Source organism: Barbatula barbatula, assembly GCF_947034865.1.
Source record: "Barbatula barbatula genome assembly, chromosome: 11".
NCBI lineage: Eukaryota > Metazoa > Chordata > Actinopteri > Cypriniformes > Nemacheilidae > Barbatula > Barbatula barbatula.
In genome coordinates this window covers 5,645,111-5,666,704 of record NC_136774.1, presented here as the reverse complement: position 1 = coordinate 5,666,704, position 21,594 = coordinate 5,645,111, and the positions used below count along the sequence as shown (strand labels likewise).

The 21,594-nt window shown below is 39.1% G+C and overlaps 1 protein-coding gene across 6 annotated transcripts; it reads right to left on the bottom strand.

Moving 5' to 3' along the window:
* Nucleotides 1–233: 233 nt before the first annotated feature.
* LOC306900443 (dynamin-1-like protein) lies at nt 234–17,286 on the bottom strand. 6 transcript variants are annotated; one of them, XM_079467430.1, is made up of 19 exons: nt 17,019–17,259; nt 16,774–16,877; nt 15,862–16,003; nt 14,896–14,934; nt 14,425–14,471; nt 13,931–13,999; nt 13,757–13,843; nt 12,798–12,960; nt 12,593–12,713; nt 8,909–9,247; nt 7,293–7,413; nt 7,052–7,207; nt 5,792–5,881; nt 4,985–5,083; nt 4,803–4,916; nt 4,595–4,704; nt 4,358–4,517; nt 3,094–3,197; nt 1,916–2,983 (listed from the first exon to the last, which is right to left on the bottom strand). In XM_079467430.1, exons 2-18 carry the CDS (start codon nt 16,873–16,875, stop codon nt 3,141–3,143), a joined length of 2,016 nt encoding a protein of 671 aa, XP_079323556.1. In that variant the 5' UTR covers nt 16,876–16,877; nt 17,019–17,259; the 3' UTR covers nt 1,916–2,983; nt 3,094–3,140. The 6 variants fall into 6 exon arrangements, with proteins under 6 accessions (XP_079323553.1, XP_079323555.1, XP_079323557.1 ...); XM_079467427.1 differs by having other exon boundaries at nt 234–3,197; nt 17,104–17,286; XM_079467429.1 differs by having other exon boundaries at nt 234–3,197; nt 17,019–17,263.
* Nucleotides 17,287–21,594: the final 4,308 nt, after the last annotated feature.

The window sequence follows — 21,594 nt, the reverse complement described above, 5'->3', positions numbered from 1 at the left end:
AAACACGTTTCTAGACAAAATCTCTTTTCCTCTCTGAATTTATTTTATTGCCAGCGGGCACTCAAGTGAAAAACATCGGAGCAAGCTGATAAAAATGTGTCATTCTCTATAGTTTGAAATGACTTTTCATTTCGGAAGAGATGATTTGTTTTATTTTGTCTGTCTGTAACATGATGATAATAGAAGATCAGCAAAATACGGAAAAATCTGTTTTCAATAATTGGAAAGCAGAGGGGTTTTCAGTCTGTATTTTAATGATCTTTTATAAAGTATCACAAAATAAAACGGCAGACAGGCGCTTAAAGGCGTTCTTCCAGAAATGGCATATTATTTCAACAATTTCACAAGTACAATTCCATGCTTAACAGGATGCTAAATGAGTACTTGAATAGTTCACTACACGTTCATACTTTACCATACACACTGATTAAGATTCAGGGATGATTCAATGGGAGTGAAGTCACTTTTGGACAGACCGTGATATTACAACACAATCTCGCGGGAATCCGTGACATTTGCACGAACTTTAATCTATTACTTCGTAGTCATGGACACGAATTCCCCCTTTTTTTTCATGTCACCCAGCACAACTTTCAGTCTACCGTATTTAAATACGCGGTATCTTTCATGTATAAATATCTATCAATGCAATCTGATGGGTCTTCAAACCTATTTTACAAGGTGGCTCATTCGTGTGGCTTTCTATTTCCTACGATCTCATTGGTATGTTTTGATTTGACTTGAAATTTGTTAGGTTTAAGGGTGGGATTAGGGTAGCCATTTATCGTTGCTTTTTCACCTTGTGAAAATACACTTTTTTGGCAATATTTGCGGCTGTGATTTCAGGGTTTGGGCTGTTAGCCACCTCGTAAAATATGCATGACTTATTTTGATATCGGGTTATAAATATAGAAACAGTCTGTGTATTGAGAGTCGTGCTGAGCGACACGAAAAAAGGGGAAAAATCGTGTCCATGAACACGAATCGATAGATTTTATTGGTGAAAGAACAAAGATCAGATCATATATCATAAAAAACTGAAAATGAAAAAGAATTTAATGTTTTAAGGTCCATAGGTCAATTTTTGTAATGAAGCACATTTAACCCCAAATGCTGAAATGTGAAAACAGTAAAAATTAACTATCACTTTACTGTACGATAACCATTACTGTAAATTTGTAATGCATATATACAGGATGGTAGTATACGGCCTTAAATTGAGAGCGAGTCATTAATGTAATGTAAAATTGTCATTCCATTTTTTGAAATATAATTTCTTATTTCATTTTATTATTGAATGGTTTATTATTGAAACAGTTCTTTAGTAGATTTTTCAATGCATCAAATCCACTGAAACATTATCAAAATGAGACGCATAACCTGATAGACGTATATAAACAGGGTTTACTCATTCCCGTCATTCTTTTTTCATTCTATGGCTTTCATCGCTTTCTAGTCTATTTTTTCATTGTTGAGGGGTCAGTAAATGAAGCCAGACCTTTACATTGTGTTCCAATCACACACACAACATGACTCAGCCCTGCAGCCATAAATCCTATCTCTTTAATGGGGCCATTTACACCGGCAGCGGTTTTCAGAAGTCATTTCTTTTCTATGAGAGTTACCCTGCAGGAATATAACGAAAAATGAATCATTAAAAAAAAATAACATTTCAATAAATGTCACCGTCCTAAATGAGTTTAATTCACACGTTGATAATTGTTTTTTATCCAATTCATCTCAAAACGTTTTATCTTCATACGATTGACAAGACTGACAATCCTGCACTGATGATTTTACTTTAGGTCAGCGACTGTTGACCAACGGCAATACAACTGGGGTCTGTGTGAATCTGATGAGGACATACAAATGTCACTGTGACTTTTTTAAAGCAAAAGAAATATGGACAAATCTTGCATCTCCGCACCCTCTGCTCCACCACGTTTAATGGCACTCAATACCGCTACGAATGCAACACCCAACAATAAAAACACACACTGTTCAATACAGTTATACCTGACATATCAACCAGAACGACAAACAAATAGTCACCTCCGAAGACCCCTTCAGTGCACAATTTGTGTACGGTGTTAATTTCTTGACAATGAACACAAGGCATTTCTTCTCCGATTCGGATGAAATGTTTCCATTCTTTGTTCCTCATCTGACCTTCTCTGTATTCACTCTTACAATAAATATTCATACGAGCATAAATATTACATGGCAGTCAAGTCTCGGGCACCTCTGAGCTTTCCGGAGCACATCTAAGCAGGTTCTACAGCATCTCCATTTATTTGCGCCATGTCTAGACGTCAGTCACAGGTTGTCACATTAATGATTCTACTGTAAATGCATCAGTGCAATGGAGTTCATTCATAGGTTTGTGTGTTTATCAAATATACTAACTGAGCGTTTGATTTCTGGCTATATTGTACGTGAAAAGTTCTCGTACGATAATTTGACCGTGTTTAATAAATAAGGAGAAATTCCTTATTTGACATAAATGATATCATTATTTGTTATTTCAAAAATAAAGATCCTGGGTAACACTTAACACTAAGGTTGTATTTGTATGTAAAATCGACTAATCCATTAGCTAACATGAACCATCAATTAAAAATACAGCATTTGTTCAACTTAAATTGATGTTAATTTTAGCATTTACCAACACATGTTCAACATTAAAAACGGTAACTGTTAACATTAGTTAACAGTGCACAGCAAACTAACAACTGTATTGGCATTTACTAAAATTAACAAAGATTCATAAATGCTGAAAAATGATATTACTCGTTGCTAAGAATGATGAGATTTGCTATAAAACCGCTCTAGGCCTTTAAATGAAGAAATATTTAATGCAATGTCTAACACCTACCGACAGTTAAGCTGAAGAAATGACCTTAGACTTGATATGCTTACAATTGAACCTCCAGTGGATGAACACATGAGCACAGACTTCGGTCAAATACGTAAATATGGGATTCTGTAGACATAGAAATAAAGAGGATTTGAAAAACTGTACACGTTGTTCTTGTTGGCAGAGGCATTGAATGTCTTTACATATAACGTGTTTGACCTGTATCCTTCACTCACACGGTCTTGTAAACACTTTTCTGAGATGTGTTCATGAGAACGTTTGGCTACCAAAGATGACTCTCTCGGATCTCGGAGATAATGTTGCTGGCTTTCTTGAGTGCCTGAAATGAGTAAGACAGATGAAAGCACGTTGGCAGTAAAACAAATCAGTTACACAATTGAAGAATGAGGACAATGAAAAGCAAATGTTGAGGTTATTCTATGACGTACTGTAAACTTTTATTTTAACTCGCTTTATTTTATATTACACTCAAGGTTTGATATTTTCTGTCATTCTTTTCAGCATAACACAGTGCAACTAAAAGTCCTTTAAAAGAGTACCACAATGGGTAATAAACTTGAAGAGGGCGATCTAAGCACATGGTTTAAAGCGCAAGATGCACTCAGGGTGTGTCCGAATCCACTTTTGCTAGGGTGCATGGTCTAAGCGGGTTGACCAATTTTCTAAATGAGTAATGGGTGTGATGTGCAATCAACCAATCAGAGTGTCATCTTCCATTCCCTTTAAGAGCCAGTTGTGTTCGCGTCATGGCGGATTCGCTATTTCCACGGCGGAATTTGGAAGAGCAGACACTTCTCCAGACAGAAAACGCGTCTGCTCGTGCAAGAGGTTAAAGCGCGCAAGCAGACAATCTAGGACAAGCCGGATGTTTATCTTTATGTCCACAATAATAATCTTTCACATTGTAATTCATTAGTATACATTTGTGGCATTATTGTGTGCTTCTGCGCGTCCCTCTGTGTGTGATAAGCAGAATGTATGAGCGATGTTCCTCTTTAAATATATCAAAGAATATTGTGGCATTGACTTTAGAATTAAGACCAGGTTTGAGTTGGTCTATGGCGCAGTCTATTTTTTATTTCCTCAAAATTGCAACGCGCCAACAATGTGCCTGAGCACACCTCACAAATGAGTGCAAACGCAATTGCTAGTTAAACAGCGCACTGCAGGACGGGAAAATCTGCGTCGGGCTGAAACTAGCAAAAACACTTGCGCCAGGTGTACGATGGGGCCCAGAATGAGCTAGGCAGTATAAGATCAAATGTTGGCTCACCTTACTTTTCACATCAAGTGAAGATTTTTTTCTTTACAATAACTTTGGTAAAAGGGTTGAATGGCCAACACTAGATGGGGTGAAAATACATCATAATTCTAATTCGATGTTATTTCAACTACGGGATTCTGATCCAGCAAAAGTGAAGTTGTTTGGGCGGTCAAATATGATTTTATTTGCTATATTGAAAACGCCGGTAAACGTACCTCCAGCATCTGTGCGACCTCTGTGCGCTGCTGAGCCGTTTCCTGAGACTCAATGAGGAGTTCCTGGAGCAGTGCCTGTTTGTAGAGTTGTCCAACCAGCTCACTCTGCAAATGCTCTTTCACATAATTCACCAGGAAATGCATCACGGTCTTTGGCACACTGGATACAGCAGAAAAGCAGTTAGTCTGCGGAATGGCTCCTAGCCATCCAATTTATCTGGCTACCGTGAAGCTCACCTGTCCTGAATGCTCTTCCGCACGATCAGGAAGTAGCACTTGATGAGTCGCTGAATGACCTCGCAATCTCTCTGCTCACGGGCGCCCAGTTTGCGGGATACTGGCACAGCCTAGAGAAACATATTTTAAAGCCACTTAGTCTTTCACAGTGTTTAGTTAATGTTTCCGCACTTTAGCTTCTTGTGGTACTGAGATACTGTAAAGTTACCTGGTCCAACAGGTTAACAGCTTTGGTTGGACTTCCGAACCCAGGCACAGGGCCTTTGTCCTCAAATGGAACTTTGTCATTTTTCCAACGCTTCCCTGCGTCCCCAGCATCTGCCTGTAAGAAGATATTATTAGCGCGAGACGATCACTGATCCTATTTGGAGAGAGAGATAGTTTCAGTACCTGCTGGCTGTTGACAGATGCAGACACCTGGGCAGCGTCTGCGAAATCTGGATGTTTGGTGTTTATGTAGGCCAGCTCGATCGCAACCAGATTGTGTACCTGGAACAAAAGGGTTTCAGCAGTTTTGATTTGTGATGTACAGTATTGTGCGAACAGAAACAAAACAACAGACCGCTCCGGTTTCCCCTTTAACAAGTGTCTGTGGAATTTCGATAGAAACAAACCTCAGATGAAGTCACCCGACGGCAATTTTAAAGATTAAGAGAATGCAAAGATGCAAGTTCAGGCCAAATCCATCATATATTCATTTCTGAACTGATTCTAAAATGCATGTAAAACATTAGTATTGTGTTGTTTCGACATGAATAGCATATTTTGTTATTTTGTCCCATTCAAATATAAAACGTTGTATTTAGAATTTGGGAGAAATATTGTTTAAACTTAACCACATACTTGTCCTACAGATTCAAGTTCGTTTTAGGCATAAATTAAAGGCGTAAATAGAACAGCGATTCAAAGCCGGCAAAACACAAAATAAATCTTGTCAGTGTGAGCAATTCTTATATGATTGTTTATTTTGACATTTCTGCTAACACGAATACTAATAAAGTATACACACCGAAGGAACTCACGCTGGATAAAAGCATCTTCCAAATGCATGAATGCAAATAAACAGCGCAGAAATATTGTTTTCCCTTATTAGGACACTAATAAGGCCCTAATATGCCCTGCTGCACATATATGTAATAACACATTTCATCAAAATCCACATTAAATATTATAAAACAAATGAGCCATTGCTCTCACCATCTCGTTGGTAATTGGCAGGCGTTTTCTGAGCAGGGTGGTCACCACCTCCACTATTGAGTCATGCAGTTTGGGAAAGCGCAAAAGCTCCTTCGGACATAAACAAACACACAAACACACGTAGGTTAGTCATGCATTATTTAAACTGCCCGTGTGAAAGACTGCTCACTCCTGCGCATCTGCATAATATTCAATCGACTGTTAGAAGATTATGAGCGTAACTGTTCTTCTCATCGCCTCCAGGTCACGTTTTGACATTCAATTTATGGATAGAATAAAGTAAACCTTACAAGGTATAACATGAAACAAATGTACACAGCGTGGGCAGCAGGTAAGAAGAGATAAGTCCAGGATGAGGAGCAGAATTTTAATGTAGCTTCTACTGAGCCTGTGTGTGTGTGTCTGTAAGAAGCTTACAGTGTACTTCCTCGTACGTATTGGGCGTATAATTGAAAACAAAATTCTTTTTCATTCTATTTTTTAATCATGAAAAACGGCAGCAGCTGTTATTTTTTCTATGAACATGTTTTTCCAGTCGCTGAGAGTTCAACATATTGGAAAAACTGTCCTCGCCAATGTCACTTTTTTATCATCCGTCCAATCACAGTGCAGGAGGGGTGGGACAAATTCCAAACCGACCGATGGCCACCTCCTACTCGTACAACCAAACAATGTACAAGGACTGAAGAACAAGATCCATTTCTGCACCAGATGATCTTCCGACCATCACAATATTATCATTTGTTGCTTAAACTGTTGCTTAAAATGAGATAACACGGCAAGTATTCTGTATCATAGCAACAGACGTGTCTTTAAGATGAGCACCTGGCATTTCAGATGTGTTAAAACGCTTTTGTGGACACAATGCGTTTGAGAACAACCGTGTGAGATGCCAATACATGGAGGATAGCCAATCACGACAGTACCTCTTAAAGGTACAGTAGCAAAAACGGACAAAAGTCACTTGAGTCGACAAATAACATTGTACAATTTAAATGTTGCGTAGCTGTCGGAGTCGATAGTCTAGTGGGCGACTCGGAGTCCTTTGCCGATCCGGTTCCCCTCTCTCCACCTTATAGTTTCCTGTATTGTTGTGTCCAATAAATACACAAACATGCCTATAAAAACATATTTGAAAAAACGTTGCATCGCGTATACGCTCCTGTTTTTGGAGAGAAAACAGGCACTTTGGTTAATGCATAATGTAGAATCAATGTAGCGCAACGGATTATGCAATCAGATCTCTGAATGCTTTTTCACCTGTGTGCTGTAGGCAGAGCAGTGCTGAATGATCCTTTGCAGTTCTTCATGGACGAGCTCCACACAACGCATGCTGGGCTCCTCCAGTCTCTTGATCTGCTTCTTCACCAGCAGCTCGAAACTTACCTCAGGAACAAACAGAGCTGGCCGAGGACCCTGCGTCCACAAAACAAACCGATACATTGGAGCTAAACCTCTGCATCAATAACAAACTGGGATGTGTTATACCGTAGTGCAGTACCGTAGCATTTCGGATGGCGGTGAGAACATCGAGTTCGGTGAGGCCTCCCAGTGGGTCAATGGACTGCAGGGTTCTTCCGAACGTCTCGTGGAAAATGTAACATATGCGAGCTCCTCCACACCTGCAGTACAACACGCATGCACACAGTCGGTGAATCCACCTTAGTTCCCACTGAAATCACGGTCACATCGCCCTGGAGTCAAATCAAAGACCATCCAGCCAGAAAACGTCAACATGTAGCACTTAATGCATCGATAGCTGCTGTACAACGAGATGAACAGGATTTTAGGCAGCAGTGCATGGAGTGTAAATAAGAAATTGGACAGACTTGAGGATTATCTGCCTGTCGTATTCAGCCAAGCCAGACAAAGTAAACACGGTGCGTATCCGTCATGAGCTCTGGTGTGAAAATGACAGACCGAGAGGCTTTCGAAAGCCTGAAAAGGCGCACAATACAAGACAGGTAATGAAAACGTGTCAACTAGCCCTCCAAATCGCAGTTCCTCTGCAAACCATCAGATACATGGTGTATTTAAAATGGGCACAAGCAATCTCAAAACCACATTCTGATGTTTTCCCCTTCAATAACAATAAGAGACCAGTGCTTTTACTTGAGGCAATAAGTGACATTCAATACAGAACGGTTAGCGCCGATTTACATCGAGAATGAAAGAGAAATGAAAAAGAATTGCAGATGAAAGGTCTATTCATTCCAGGAGGGAAACGAAAAAGGCACATATGGAATATTCAGACAGTGACACATATGCTTTAAAGTCGGCATGAAACGCAAGTAGCGCGATTTCTTTTTTTACGTAATAAAGTATGAGAAATTAAAAGAAATGTAGGGCGGGACTTGATTTCATCCACCGACAACTGATTCAATAGTTAAAGCCGAGCTGACACTACGGGATCTATTCGCGTGTAGTTGGACGCTTGAACATTTAGAGTTTACTCGCATCATTCACGCAATTCGCGCGAATCGCACCACAAGTAGGTCATCGCGTCTTTGCATTGACTTAACATCTAAATCACTCGCGCTTAACGCTTCATTCGCGTTTGGTGTGAACACACTATTAGACTTTAAATTAGAAAAAAAGTCAATTGGAGAATACAGATAGCCTGCATTCAAGCTGACGTGGAAATAAAGCTACGGCAGTTCATAATCTGTGTCATCCTATCATGATCCGAAATTCAAAGCGGTTCCCCTTACAGGAATTAGACTAGTCCTAGACTAAAATAAATGTAAGAGCTGTCCAAACTGAAAACAACTTGAACTGACAAATAGTCAAATACATCAGTGCCTTTGTGCCGTTTTAAAATGCACACAAGTAATGTTTTTTTGTAAGGCACCAATTAAATTGTCTAGTGCTGGCTTAAGCTGATCCCTGTCCAGGAAACCACCCCTAAATCTTCTTTGCTTCCGGAAGATGAAGACATTTGTCTTGAGGTGTTCCTTGCAAATGTGAATAGGCCTTCAGAGATAAAATAACCTAAATTTAGCTTTAATATGTAACAGGGTGTGATGAAATCTAATAGCTTGTGATGTCCCTTTAAATTGTTTCATTTAAAAGCATCAGTCTAATGACTCAATATTAATGTAATATGAGTGTACTCACAGTTCAGACGTCTGAATGTATCTGGCAGTGCCTTCGATGGTGTTGCAGTAGTCTGCGGCGAACTTGGTGACTATCTGAAGCAAGGTGGCGCTGTGGTCTTCCACAGGCTGCCCGTAGCCGTTGAGTCGGGACTGGTATTGGGCGGTCAGCACCGTGACGCGTGTCTTCAGCTCTGGGAGACAGTCCCTGATGTGATGCATGAGCAGTCGGCTCAGGGTGCGAGCCAGGTAGCACGAGCCGCAGCGTGAGGCAAGCGATGGGTAATGACGCTGAAGGAACGCCTGCTCGTCCTTACCGGAGTCTCCGAGGCTCTTCTGGGTGTTCAAATCATGTTGGCTCCTGATGGGGTAACAGACGTATTGTGAGTGATGTTTTTCAAGTGCAACAGTACTTTCAAAGATTATTGGAAGGGAGGTCGTGGAAACTGAGTTTTCAAAGTTTTAATTTGAGTAAACTTAAATAATCTTGAATCTGGAAAATAAATACTTAAGCCATTAAAACACACAAAAGTGTTTCATTTACAGTGTATAATGGAGAAAGAAGAATAGAGGAAAACTGTACATATACTGCCCACTACTGGGTAAAGCGTGCGACTACATGTGGTGGCTTTAGTCATGTTCTAAGTTCTTTGAACATGTTGACCAGTGGTGCCTTAAAAGTGTTGTAAAGAGTTGCTAATGTTTTGCTATATACTTGCTTATGTGGTAGCTGGTGTTTGCCAAATACGCTCTCCATCGTATTTTTTCTTTTTTCACTGAGCATAAGTCTGATCATAGCCATGTTACGCTTAGGTATCACTTATATTTGTAACAGAGACAAGTTATACTGTGAGACTATCTCATAATTTACACACCATCCCAAATGTTTCTATATCCTTTCTCCAGCTGAACCACTAAGAGCACTACATTCAAGGTTATGTTGGTAACTTCAAATGTCTTATCTCAGAACAAGATGACTTTATATGACTTGATAAACCAATGAGATTTCAGGTTATCCTGAGGTGTCCTCATACTTCAGTTAAGCACTCGATTTCAGATTCACTAAATAAGCTTAAAATATTCATTGTTGCCTCACCAAAATTTTTTTTTTTGCTTCCAAATACATTTTGTATCCCAATTGAGTTATTTATTTTTTGCTGGATGTGCTTTTTGGAGCTTCGCCATTTTGTGTTCCATATAGGGTGATAAAATGATGGCATTTAATATACAATTATTTGGTTCTGTGTAACTTTAGAAAAAGTCATTTACATTTAGAATGGCAATTGAGTTCTTGGTGATTTTATCTTATTGACATGTTTATTTCTCTCTATTTTACAGTTAATTTGCATATGCAAAGCAACATATTTATACAACTTTACTACTGTAAAAAGCTACACTTTTTGTAAATAGGAAAACATAAGAAAAAATGATTGCGTATTGAGGCGGGTTAATGCCATCTGGTGACAAAAAGTTAAATAACATGACTATCCTGTCCATAGTTGTGACAATAATGCCCAGTATAGAACTTTTCGGATGACAACGCTGGCCCTGAAGAACTTCCTGTAACAGTTCTTTAACATTTTGTTTGAACAAACAAAATACAACCAACAGAATATTTATAACCGATTAAATGTTAAAAAAGACCTTTAAGATTGAATTATATATGTAAGATTGAATAAATAAATACAAGTTTAAACCGGAAGCGCTTCGGGACCAGTGTTTACATCTTGCAGTGGTCTATATGACTACACCGTCCTTTTTTAGCCACACGTTCATTCTCGTACATTGAAGTGCTTATTCATTTGGATTTTTTCAAAATAAAGCTTTGTTAAAAAAGAAAAGATCATTTCCTATGGCCTGTCATTTTTGACCCGAACAGCCTATACAGCCTACGCCGTTTACTACCACTTACAATTATTATATAAAGCAAATTTTATACAGCAGTAGACACAGAATCTTGAATCGTGTTGACAGATGAAACCGTTTTTGTTACAAAAATCGACAGCGAAAACGGTTAAAGATGACCCAAAAAGCTTAGGAGGGTTAAGTTGCAAAAGTTAGCTGACTCAGCGACAACGTGCTTTAGCAAACAACCCCTAACAAAACAAAAAGAACACTATTGCTTGTATTTTTTTTGCGCTTGCTTTCTATAAAAGCTCTCGCAGGAAAATCTTCAAATGCGCCTCTGTCTTATTGCTTATTGTTGAATCCTCAAAAAGAACTGCGACTAATATTGAAGAGACGTCGCCTGCGGCTCTATCTGAATAAGTTAACAAGAGTCAAGAAATGAAAACTGTCACAGGAGTCCTTCCATACAACTAAACGGTCTCATTTAATACTTAGGAGCCCTGAAGCAGAAATCCAAAGTTGAATAACCCAATGATTTATCTGAAACACACATCGCTGTAAGATGATAAACGACAGACGTTGGGTGCTTGTGCATTAAATATAAAAAGTCAATCTCACTGGGGGCTATGATGACAGAACTCATCTAAAGGGAATTACGCTGTGGAAAAGTATTCATATGTCTGTTATGCTCGGCGCTGGGGTAAAAGAATCAGAGATAGCTTTCATCTATCCATCCATTCTCAAAACCCGCCTGTCCTCTGAAGGGTCACGGGAGGGCTGGAGTCTAAGAGATAGCTTCTAAAAGTTTTCAAAAGTTTGGGGATTATTCTACAATTTAGACTTTTTTCTGAGGTCTACTCGCAGTTTCTTATCCAGTTGACAATGCCAGTACGTCTTGCATTATTCAGTCAGTTTATTTGATTTATTATGATGACATGCCGATTAATATGGTAAACTTAGTTGGTATAGTACATTAATAAATGCTCCTCAAACGGTCCAAATGAAAATGGGCAGTTCCAGCTTTATGGATGTGACATTTTGCGTTATGAATGTGACATAAAAACACCCAGATATTTCATTTGTTCCCAATATACTGAACTATTTGTTTATATTTTACTAAACCCTTTAAACGTCAGAAAAATATGAGTTTATGTATGAAAAAAAGGGAAATAAACATGCGTTAAGGATGTGAAGGGCACAGTTTTGGGGAGACAACTAACTGTAGGATTTCAGTGAATTAAAAATGCACAAATCTGAAGAAATTAAAGCCAACAAATGAAGAAGGGATGACTCTTTATAAAACATCAAATAGTTTGTTTATTGTCATTTTCATGAGCCCATAAATGAGCAATATGTATGTGCCGTTATGGATGTGACAACCCTGAAAATGGTACTTACCCGATTATGGAAACTTAAAATAACTTAAGGAGAGATCATGGGTATTTGAACCAGCAAATGCTGTTATCTGTGCTGTTCGTTTGGTAAAAACCGTTGAATTCTTCATGGTAAGGTTGACATTTTCACAGAATTGCCCAAATACAGAAGACCATTCAAGTATTATTGTGGCAAATCTGATAGTGGCTTTATGCGGCAACATATTATTTCACACCAAAGGTGTTCAGCTGTGAGCTTTATGAAGACCAGTTAAGTTCTTTCACACCAGACTGAATGGACCATTTCTTTGTAAATCTTGCTTTGTGCACAGGGACATTGTCATGTTGGAATAGAAAAGGGCCCTTCCCAAACCGTTGCTATAAAACTACACACACACACAATCCTCTTAAATATCATTATATGCTGTAGCATTAACATTTGTGCTCCCAGAAATGACTTAAGCAGTCAATAAATATCAACTGACCTGTTAACCACACCAATAATGCCCAGTCTGACCGGAATGACCCGACCCAACAGAACCTCCAGAGCATCTGTCCCCGCATCCATTAAATCCAGCTTACTCACAACCAGCAGAGTTCTACGGCCTGACCACACACAAACATGAGACTTTCAACACTGCCCTTCAATAGGGAAAGAGAGACATTAGGAATTCTATGCATGTTGCTCACCGTCTGGGTCCACCTCACGTGCCAGTTTGAGGGCATCGGATGTGGCCAGGTCAGAGTTTGCTGGAGAAACACAGAGGATGAGAGAGTTGGGGTTGGAGATGTAGGACAGAATCATTTCCTGGACTTGAGTCTCGATATCCTCAGGCTGGTCACCAACTGGAACCTATTTGGAAAAACAAAGAAGATTGATGGTTATATGCCGGATTTCTCCCAATGTTGTTAATAGCAAATTATAATGTCTAATGCACTGAACGGCTTTTGTGTGATTGGTTGACTTTATGTAACTTCAGTATGGGCATACTAGGATATTTATTATTATTTCTTGGGGTTGATCAGACATAATGTTTTGAGTGCTTCCAATAAATCGAATGCTTCTTTGAACCAAATTTTAAAGCACCCAAATGTTGGTAAATCTTAGTCAAATGATTGTTGAAATCTCGGTTAAATGGGTTATTTGCAACAGTGAGAACCGAACATGTTCTTGATCTTCCTTTTCACTTCCGCCAATACAAATCAATGGTTTTTACGACGTCATTCCAGGATGTGGTCAACTAATCGCTACTTCCTATTTCTAAAAAGGCCCGTTATTAAATTCTAGCTTCCTGTTTAAGTGGTGATAACGTCAACAGATCAAACAAAGGCACATTAGTGCGTTTTAATATATGAAATAACAATAATATATTAAATAATTATAAGTGGATTAATTCTGACCAAAATGACTAATTCTCTACTTCTGATTTTCAAATGACTCTTTCTCCTTCATTTTTATCAACATCTCTTATATTATCAGAAGATTAGAAGATGATCAGCATGGATGGATTGTAACTTATTGATGACGTGATAAAATACATATTTCATATAAATGAAAATGCATTTCAAAGATAAAACAAGTAGCAGCAACGTTTGATACAATACAGTACAGTTCCTGAAGTAAGAGCATGAACTTTTATTGTGTTTACCTTAGTGATCCCAGGCAAGTCAACCAAAGTCAGGCTGAGAACATTAGGGGAATAGATCTTCAGGTAAATGGGTTCTGGACTGATGCCCTAAAAGGAAAAGGAGAACAACTATGTAAATGTGATCAATAAAAATAACTCAATGAAGCCATGATCAGTGCTGTTTTCCCAGTGTACCTTATTATTAGTACTGCGGCCTGTTTCCTCCTCGATCTCTTTACGAATTTCTGTGAAATCTGTGAAAATCTAAGCAAAGAACCATTTGTGTGAAGGAGGATTCTGGCTGACGACATTTTTTTTATTATGTTCATGTTTTAATCCTCGCCAAGCTTAAACATTTCTGTAACTTTGTTATCGTTGTCCTTTCCATTCATAACCCTTGTGTGACGTCAGGTCTGTGGGACCCGTTTTAACCTGGGACCAGATGATTTCATTGTTTTTCAACTCAATTATTTAAACATTTTTTACTCCTATACAGATTTTTCTAGATTTAGAGTTTAAGCTTTTAGCACATGTTGTCTACTGCATGCATTAGTTCTGTATCTATCTTTAGTTTGTATCTTGTAAATTATCTGTTTTTGTTTGTTTTTAATTGCATTTTACACATTTGTTACATGAATTTCGCTCGACGAGACATGCAAACTGATCAAAAAAGAAAAGCGTTAAGAGACCTGATTTTTGCAGTGTAGGAAGACTCCCCATTCCTCCGCTTTGATTCCTGGAATGACACGATAACAAACAAGACAACACAAATCAATAATAATAACACTGAGTCCCTTAGACACTTGAGAAACCCTCTTTCCCTGAAAAACCACAATGGGATAAAAGCTTTTTACAGGCTCGGACTGGAAAGTAAACAGACTTGAACAAATTGCAAAATCAATGTTCATGAAGAAATAGGTTTCATAGTGGCTGGAAACAATGGTGCCTAAGTGAAATAATACAAGCCAAAAAAATCCATTTGCTTCACTGTAAAGTCTTAAAGGGCGGAGGAAACTGCACAAGGTTTTTCGCAAACCACAATAACCAGGGAGTGAATGATACACATCAGGTGCAGTGCAGGGGAATCGAGAAAGTGAAATGGGCAAACAGGATGGAAACTGAAAAGTTCATGCAACCGAGCAGTTGTTGAAAACAGAGACCTGGATGGTTGTTTTGAGAGTTCTGCTTAGCTCCATTTCCTGAGTTAGGAGAAAGAACAGCAGAGAAGATGTTTAGAAAAAACACACACACACGAAAAGATAAGAATACTTTATGTAATAGTGAGAGGATATAGTGTTTTGTGGTATGTTGTTAGTACCCCGAAAGATAATTTCAACACATACTTCAGTTTGTAAATACTGAAAATGCGTCAACAGTAATGCACTTACTATAATGGATTTTTTACGATTAAATAAATATTTGAGCTGTTAAATTGTCTAAAAAAGTTTTAAGTGCACAAGTTTTTATGGGCATATGGGTGATAGATGGTACAGTTTATTTTTATTATCCCCCTGGGTATCATGTGTACAAGCCTTGTATAGTCATGGGGAAATGCATATGGATTCTGTCATTATTTACTCAACCCCTAGAACCCGGAAGAAGTTATTCAGAAAAATGTTGTTAACTGGACCCCATTCACTTGCATTGGTTTTGTGTCCATACAATAGAAGTGAATGGGGTCCGGTGCTGTCCGCTTACCAACTTTCTTCAAAATATCTTCTTTTGTGTTCTCCAGAAAGTCATACAGGTTTGAAATGACAAGAGGGTGAGGAAATGCTAACAGAATTTTCCTTTTTGGGTGAACTATGACTCTAAGTTTATTCCAGTGCAATTGCACCTCTTACTGTAGACATCTACGCAGGGGTTTTTTAAGAAGAGAAAATGCTGTTTATCACAAGTTTACCTGTTTTGAAACCAAAGTTTTTTTTGTAACATTTTTGCAAACCAGAACAACATAAACTAGTAAGCAAACGATATTAAATGCTATAGACAAACTTTTATAATGTATACATATAATGCAATCTAAACTCTGTGTTTTTGCCTCAAAGTGAAAAGACTTTAGTCTGTAAAACGTATAACAAACTTTAAAAAGAGAGGGAGAGAAAGAGAGAGAGATAAGCTATTACCATTCTCTTGTTTTCTCCTCTCTTCCAGCGGAGGAACGTTCACCAGCTGCAGCACGAGAGGACGCCGTGTGACTATTCCTGAACCTCGGGGCAAGAAGTCTCGTCCAACCAAACTCTCCAACACTGAACTCTTTCCGCTGCTCTGTACATTCATATAAAGAGATCGAGTCGTACTTGACACACTGGCACTTACTGTATGCATGCATCATTCACTATAAAAAAAAGGCCACATCTGAAAGTTAGGATATCAACGTACGGACCCACCCCTATGAAAATTTACCATTTTACTTCAGTTAAAATTGAAAAACCATTCTTACTGTAGTCAAACAATGGTTATCACAAAATAACAATGGTTTTTCAAAACATGTTTTATGTAAAAACCATAGTAAAGGACGGTTACCGTAGTAAAACGATGGTTATCTCAAAATAACAATGGTTTTGCAAAACATGTTTTATGTAAAAACCATAGTAAAGGACGGTTACCGTAGTAAAACGATGGTTATCTCAAAATAACAATGGTTTTTCAAAACATGTTTTATGTAAAAACCATAGTAAACGACGGTTACCGTAGTAAAATGATGGTTATCACAAAATAACTATGGTTTTTCAAAACATGTTTTATGTAAAAACCATAGTAAACGACGGTTACCGTAGTAAAACGATGGTTATCACAAAATAACTATGGTTTTTCAAAACATGTTTTATGTAAAAACCATAGTAAACGACGGTTACCGTAGTAAAACGCTGGTTATCACAAAATAACTATGGTTTTGCAAAACATGTTTTATGTAAAAACCATAGTAAACGACGGTTACCGTAGTAAAACGACGGTTATCAAAAAATAACGTAAACATGGTTTGTTTTCATGGTTTATAGGGCAAACCCAAGCGCTCGTGTCTCTGAATGACCGACCTGTGATCCCACGACTACGATCTGAGGAAGCTGGATGATCTCTGCTCCAAGTGTAAGGAAGACCTCCTGCAGTCTGTTAATGATGGGGATCAGGGCTTCCATATCTGAAAGAGAAAAGGTTCATGCATAACGTGACAGTAAAGACGCCTCGCTGCTGCTGCATGAAACGACTCGTGCATTCGCTCGTTTACACGTTATCCATAAATATAAAACATTTGCAGTTTGATGAAATACCAACACCAGACCTGCAGGGTGTGATGCTGACAGCAGAACGAGGTTATTAGAGGACTGAGGGGATGAAAAACCGGCTTCGCGGAATGATGTTCTCACCGCAATGCGATGTGCCGAGCCTTCCGCCACTGAATGACACGATCACGGCGTTATGTCGATTACTAGCATGCTTGGAAACGAGTGAAACGGTCATTGGAGGACCGACATATTTGAGTTTCGCTTTTCTGCGCCGCTCGGTTGCAGGCTGTCAAAGATGGTTTCGGTGTCACCCGAAAGCGATTTGATTGGTTGTTAGTTGATGACGATGTCTTTTGAATTTCTCGCATTGGATGGAACAACTGTATATCATGATACGTCATGGTCGCTGCACCACGCCCCTTTACAACATCAGGACCCCCGGCTTCTGCATTACAGTTTCATTGGTATTTCTTTATTTTCCCTAAATATAAGTCTTTTTATTGAGCTGACATTCATATTTGTAGATGCTTCTTTTTTATTATTTCTAAATCAGTCATCATTTAACAAATCAAATTCTGATTTAAGGAAGTTGAAGTGGTAGGGAAGAGGTACAGTGAATACGTCAGAAATCAGACGCAAGATCAGAGTCACGTGACGCGGGGTGGGACCGTGAGATCAGCATCTGAGCCTCTTCCCTTTCTTATTGTTCTGTCTGTTCTTTTTCACTTTTTAGGGTTCAACCTATTGTATTTGTGGGTTTTATTCTTCTTCTTTTTATTATTATTATTCCCTAAAACTGAATGGGCAGCCTAAACCGTAAGGCCGACAGAGACTCGGTCAGATGGTAAGTAGTCTTGCTCGCCACTCAGATACCCGGAGTCAGCCATGTCGGTCCTTAGGGGGCGCTACAGCGAATGCAGTACGCGTTTGCGCTCGTTACTCCTAAACCGTTTGGCGCACACCCAAGTGTTTTATATCATTGTAATCATTGGCTCAAAACTTAAAAAACGTATATCTACGATTTAATAATTTCCGGTATGCAAATTTTCCCGCTAATTTGCATTTTATGCACAAAAAAACCTCGTGAACCGTTTGAGCAATCTTCATGGGGCTTGGACCATATCTGTAGACTCTCAGTCCAGGGTCACAGTAAAAAGGAGTTGGCGTTTGGCCACTAGGTGGCGCTATAATATACATGAACTCGAAAAGGGCTAAAACTACCCAACCGTTTGCCCGATCTACTAATTATTTGGTATGGTGTGTCTTTGTGTCATGCACCATGACTGTATATAGGGACATTGTCGTATCTAAAGAAACATGGCGGTCATCGGCCAATGAAGTTTGAGCACTCATTACACAGGGTTAACGGAGGCCGATCGAAACGACACTCGCTGGGCTTGTTCGACTCGTGGTCCAGAAGGTCTGTAAGAAATATGAAGTCATTCGGCCACCGGGGGGCGAAATAACGCTTTTGGAGTGCATAAACAATTGTATATCACGTGATTTTTGACATATACTCAAACTATTGTCATCATATGATAGCTCTCCTCATTCTGAACAACTTTGCCTCTGGAAACACTTCTGTCGATTGAACGGTTTATGAGTTATCGCTGACTATGTCAAAAACTCGTCCTTGGTTTTTCGACCGATCGGATCCAAACCAATGCAGATAACATCTCTGGAGTGTGAATATAAATAATTATCGAAAAAAAGTTGACCGAACAGCACATGTTCATACTATACGGCATTTCATGAATTTTCCCCCACTGACCCCTACTGGTTATATTAGTATAGCACTTCCCCTTTTCCTACATAACACCTTTCACGGTCGCTTAGGGGCGTAAACATTTTAAATAGGCGGAGCCTATTACATTAAAATGCCCATAACTCGAGCACTATTAGAGATATCATCATGGGGCTTGGAACAAATGTGTAGACCATCACTCCAGATGACTTACAAAATATCGCGGCGTTTGGACACTAGGTGGCGCTATAACAGTTAAAATGGCAAAATTGACACATCTTTTGTTGCCTTAACAATTGTGTATCACGTGACAAACTATCGATATGATATGAAAGCTCTCATAATTCCAAAGCAAATTTGGCTCCTGAACCATTGATGTCGATCAAACAGTTTGTGAGTTATCTGTGATGATGTTAAGAACCTGCTTTTGCGAACTTGTCCTAGGTTTGTCAAGTCTAAATATAGAACATGTCTGGCTGGTTGTAAGATGCTGTTTTGCTAAACATAACACACACCTTTATTATGTACACCAGTTTAATTGCATGTAAACCAAAATAGTTACTCAGCCAGTCACATGGCAGCAACTCAATGCATTTAGGCATTTAGACGGGGTCATTTCTTAGATGGATGTGACCAAATGAACCTGAAAAGATGATTCCCCTCAAGTGTACTATATGTGCATATGTGTGTAATCATGCGTAGTGTCTATGAACCGTTGCTGACCGATTTTTCAGGCGTTGGGAGTATCGTCCACTTGGGTGTTTTAGTATGAGATTCCTCGGCCTACTTGATGAAGGCAAAGATGCTTTAGATGCCTTAAAGTGCTCGAACCCGCTAAATGCTGCTTGCAGCTTTAATTAATAACTAGTTTTTCTTCTTCGTGTCAGCATAAGATCTTATTAAAACAACAGTCTAAATGTAACAATAGTATGATGCCTATCAAAGTTGAACGAACAGATGTATGAATATAATAAGTGGCAAAGTGTTTCTTAAAAAAGAAGCACTTTTGGCTGAATTGTGTGCATTGGGAGACTTGTTTATTTTATCGACATCAATTCAGATTGTATGTGTGTTCACAAAAGACTCAGTGCAAGAGTTTTGCACTACATTTTAGTTAAACTTACTGTTGAAATGTGTGAAGTTCAATTCTTAGGGAATCGGCGCGAAAGAATCGTTCAAAAGAACCGGAAAAACATCACTGCACGGCATAGGGGATTGTGGGTACGTTTTGAAACATCCTTGGTTTTGAAATAATACATTAAGAGACTGACGGAACTTGAGACATGCCTGCCTAACAAAGTCTCTGATTGTTAACTCAAGGGTCACTTTATGGTCGTAACAACACACCACGCTACATCACCTGACCCCTTTGGCAGCCATCAAATTGGAAAGATGGTTCACCCGTGGTTCAGACATGGTGCACACTGAGAGCGTTCCAATAACGTCAACACCATGATGCAGCATTGAGTTCCCTTGAAAGGGACCTCTGGTTACTTGAGCGCTATTTGGCAAGCATCAATTACATATTTCATCGCTGTTCAACGTGGCCTTACTTTGGTTCTATAATTGTTGAATATGTACTGTAGCTATTTTGTATATTTGGTGTATGGCCTGTTTTTCTCTAACAGAGTTGGCAAGACCTCTTTGATTGATAAGTATGTAAATAATACATTAAGTAATCCGTATAATCCCACAGTTGGAGTTGAAGGTGGATGACAGACCGATCACAATGCAGGTTTGATTCCATCTTTGTTTGTCTTCAGTGTTCCTGAAACGTCTTAAAACATTTTTATTGTACAATATTAAATTATATCAGTATGTCTTCCTTTAATAACTTTATTGAGTGATTATTAAATACCCAAATGAATAAGTGTATAATATGAATATTCATTCTTAATTTATTCATATTCAAGATTTGGATCTGTATGTAAGGCTTTCTACAGAAGGGCGGGCTGCTGTGTGCTGGTGTACAATGTCGCTGTGCCGTCCACATTAAAGACGCTGGAAAGCTGGAGGGGTATGTTTCTCATTCAGGTCAGTCCACCAGTCCACCAGAAATTGGAATAGTATGTGTTACGTGTAAGGGAGCTTTGAGACATGTTTTGGACACTCCTTGCAATGCAGTAGGCGGAGCAGGAGGCAGCTTGTCGAGAAGCCCTGTGGGTGTCTCTGCAGCATCAGTTTAACCTGCTTCAACAGGAGTTACGTGTCCGCTCAGACCGTGGGCCTACACAACGCTTGACAGCAACAGAAACAGAAATGAAATCGCACAACCCAGCCGTACAACAGCCCTGGACTGGAACAGCCTAGAGAAGGAGGCCCATCTGCAACAACTGTCAGAGATGACATAGAGCAATACTTTACTTCATCCGAAAGAAGAAAGTTAAATGAGTCAACAACTATTGACAAGCGAAGGTAGAAGTGACTATTTACAGATGGACATCGCTGAATCTCTTAGTTATGAGTTCTTTTGAACCCATTAACCCTGAAAGTAATCGCCTAGAGTTCCGGTCCTTAGAGGTGGGGAGGGATGAGACTCCAAAAAGAGAACTGTATCTCAAATGGGATCAGCCTCATAACCGGACCAAGGAAGCAATTGAAGAAGTAATAATTTTTTTCGCGCATGTTATCCCCTTAACTAAAAGTATGGATCAACGTGACCTGAAATCTGAAGCTGTAGCTTTGGCGGACGCAATCATGTCAGCTCAAGGGAAGAACCGAGTGTGGACTTCCAGGCCAATGGTCAAAAGGGGTTAAAAACTCAAAGCAAGGCGCCAACGACCTGGACCAAGACCTCAAGTGAGGATCAGTGGGATTTTTAAGAGATCGATTGAAGATGATTTGTAAAATACTGCCTCTTACTCTTGTATGACCTCATCATCTATAAA

Excerpts from the sequence above, each read along its gene's own strand:
- LOC306900443 (XM_079467427.1), bottom strand. The coding sequence starts at position 17,197 with ATGACCGTTTCACTCGTTTCCAAGCATGCTAGTAATCGACATAACGCC. Across the intron at positions 16,878-17,103 it reads GCTCGGCACATCGCATTGCG|ATATGGAAGCCCTGATCCCC; the intron begins GTGAGAACATCA and ends TTTCTCTTTCAG. Across the intron at positions 4,518-4,594 it reads CGGAAGAGCATTCAGGACAG|TGTGCCAAAGACCGTGATGC; the intron begins GTGAGCTTCACG and ends TGCTGTATCCAG.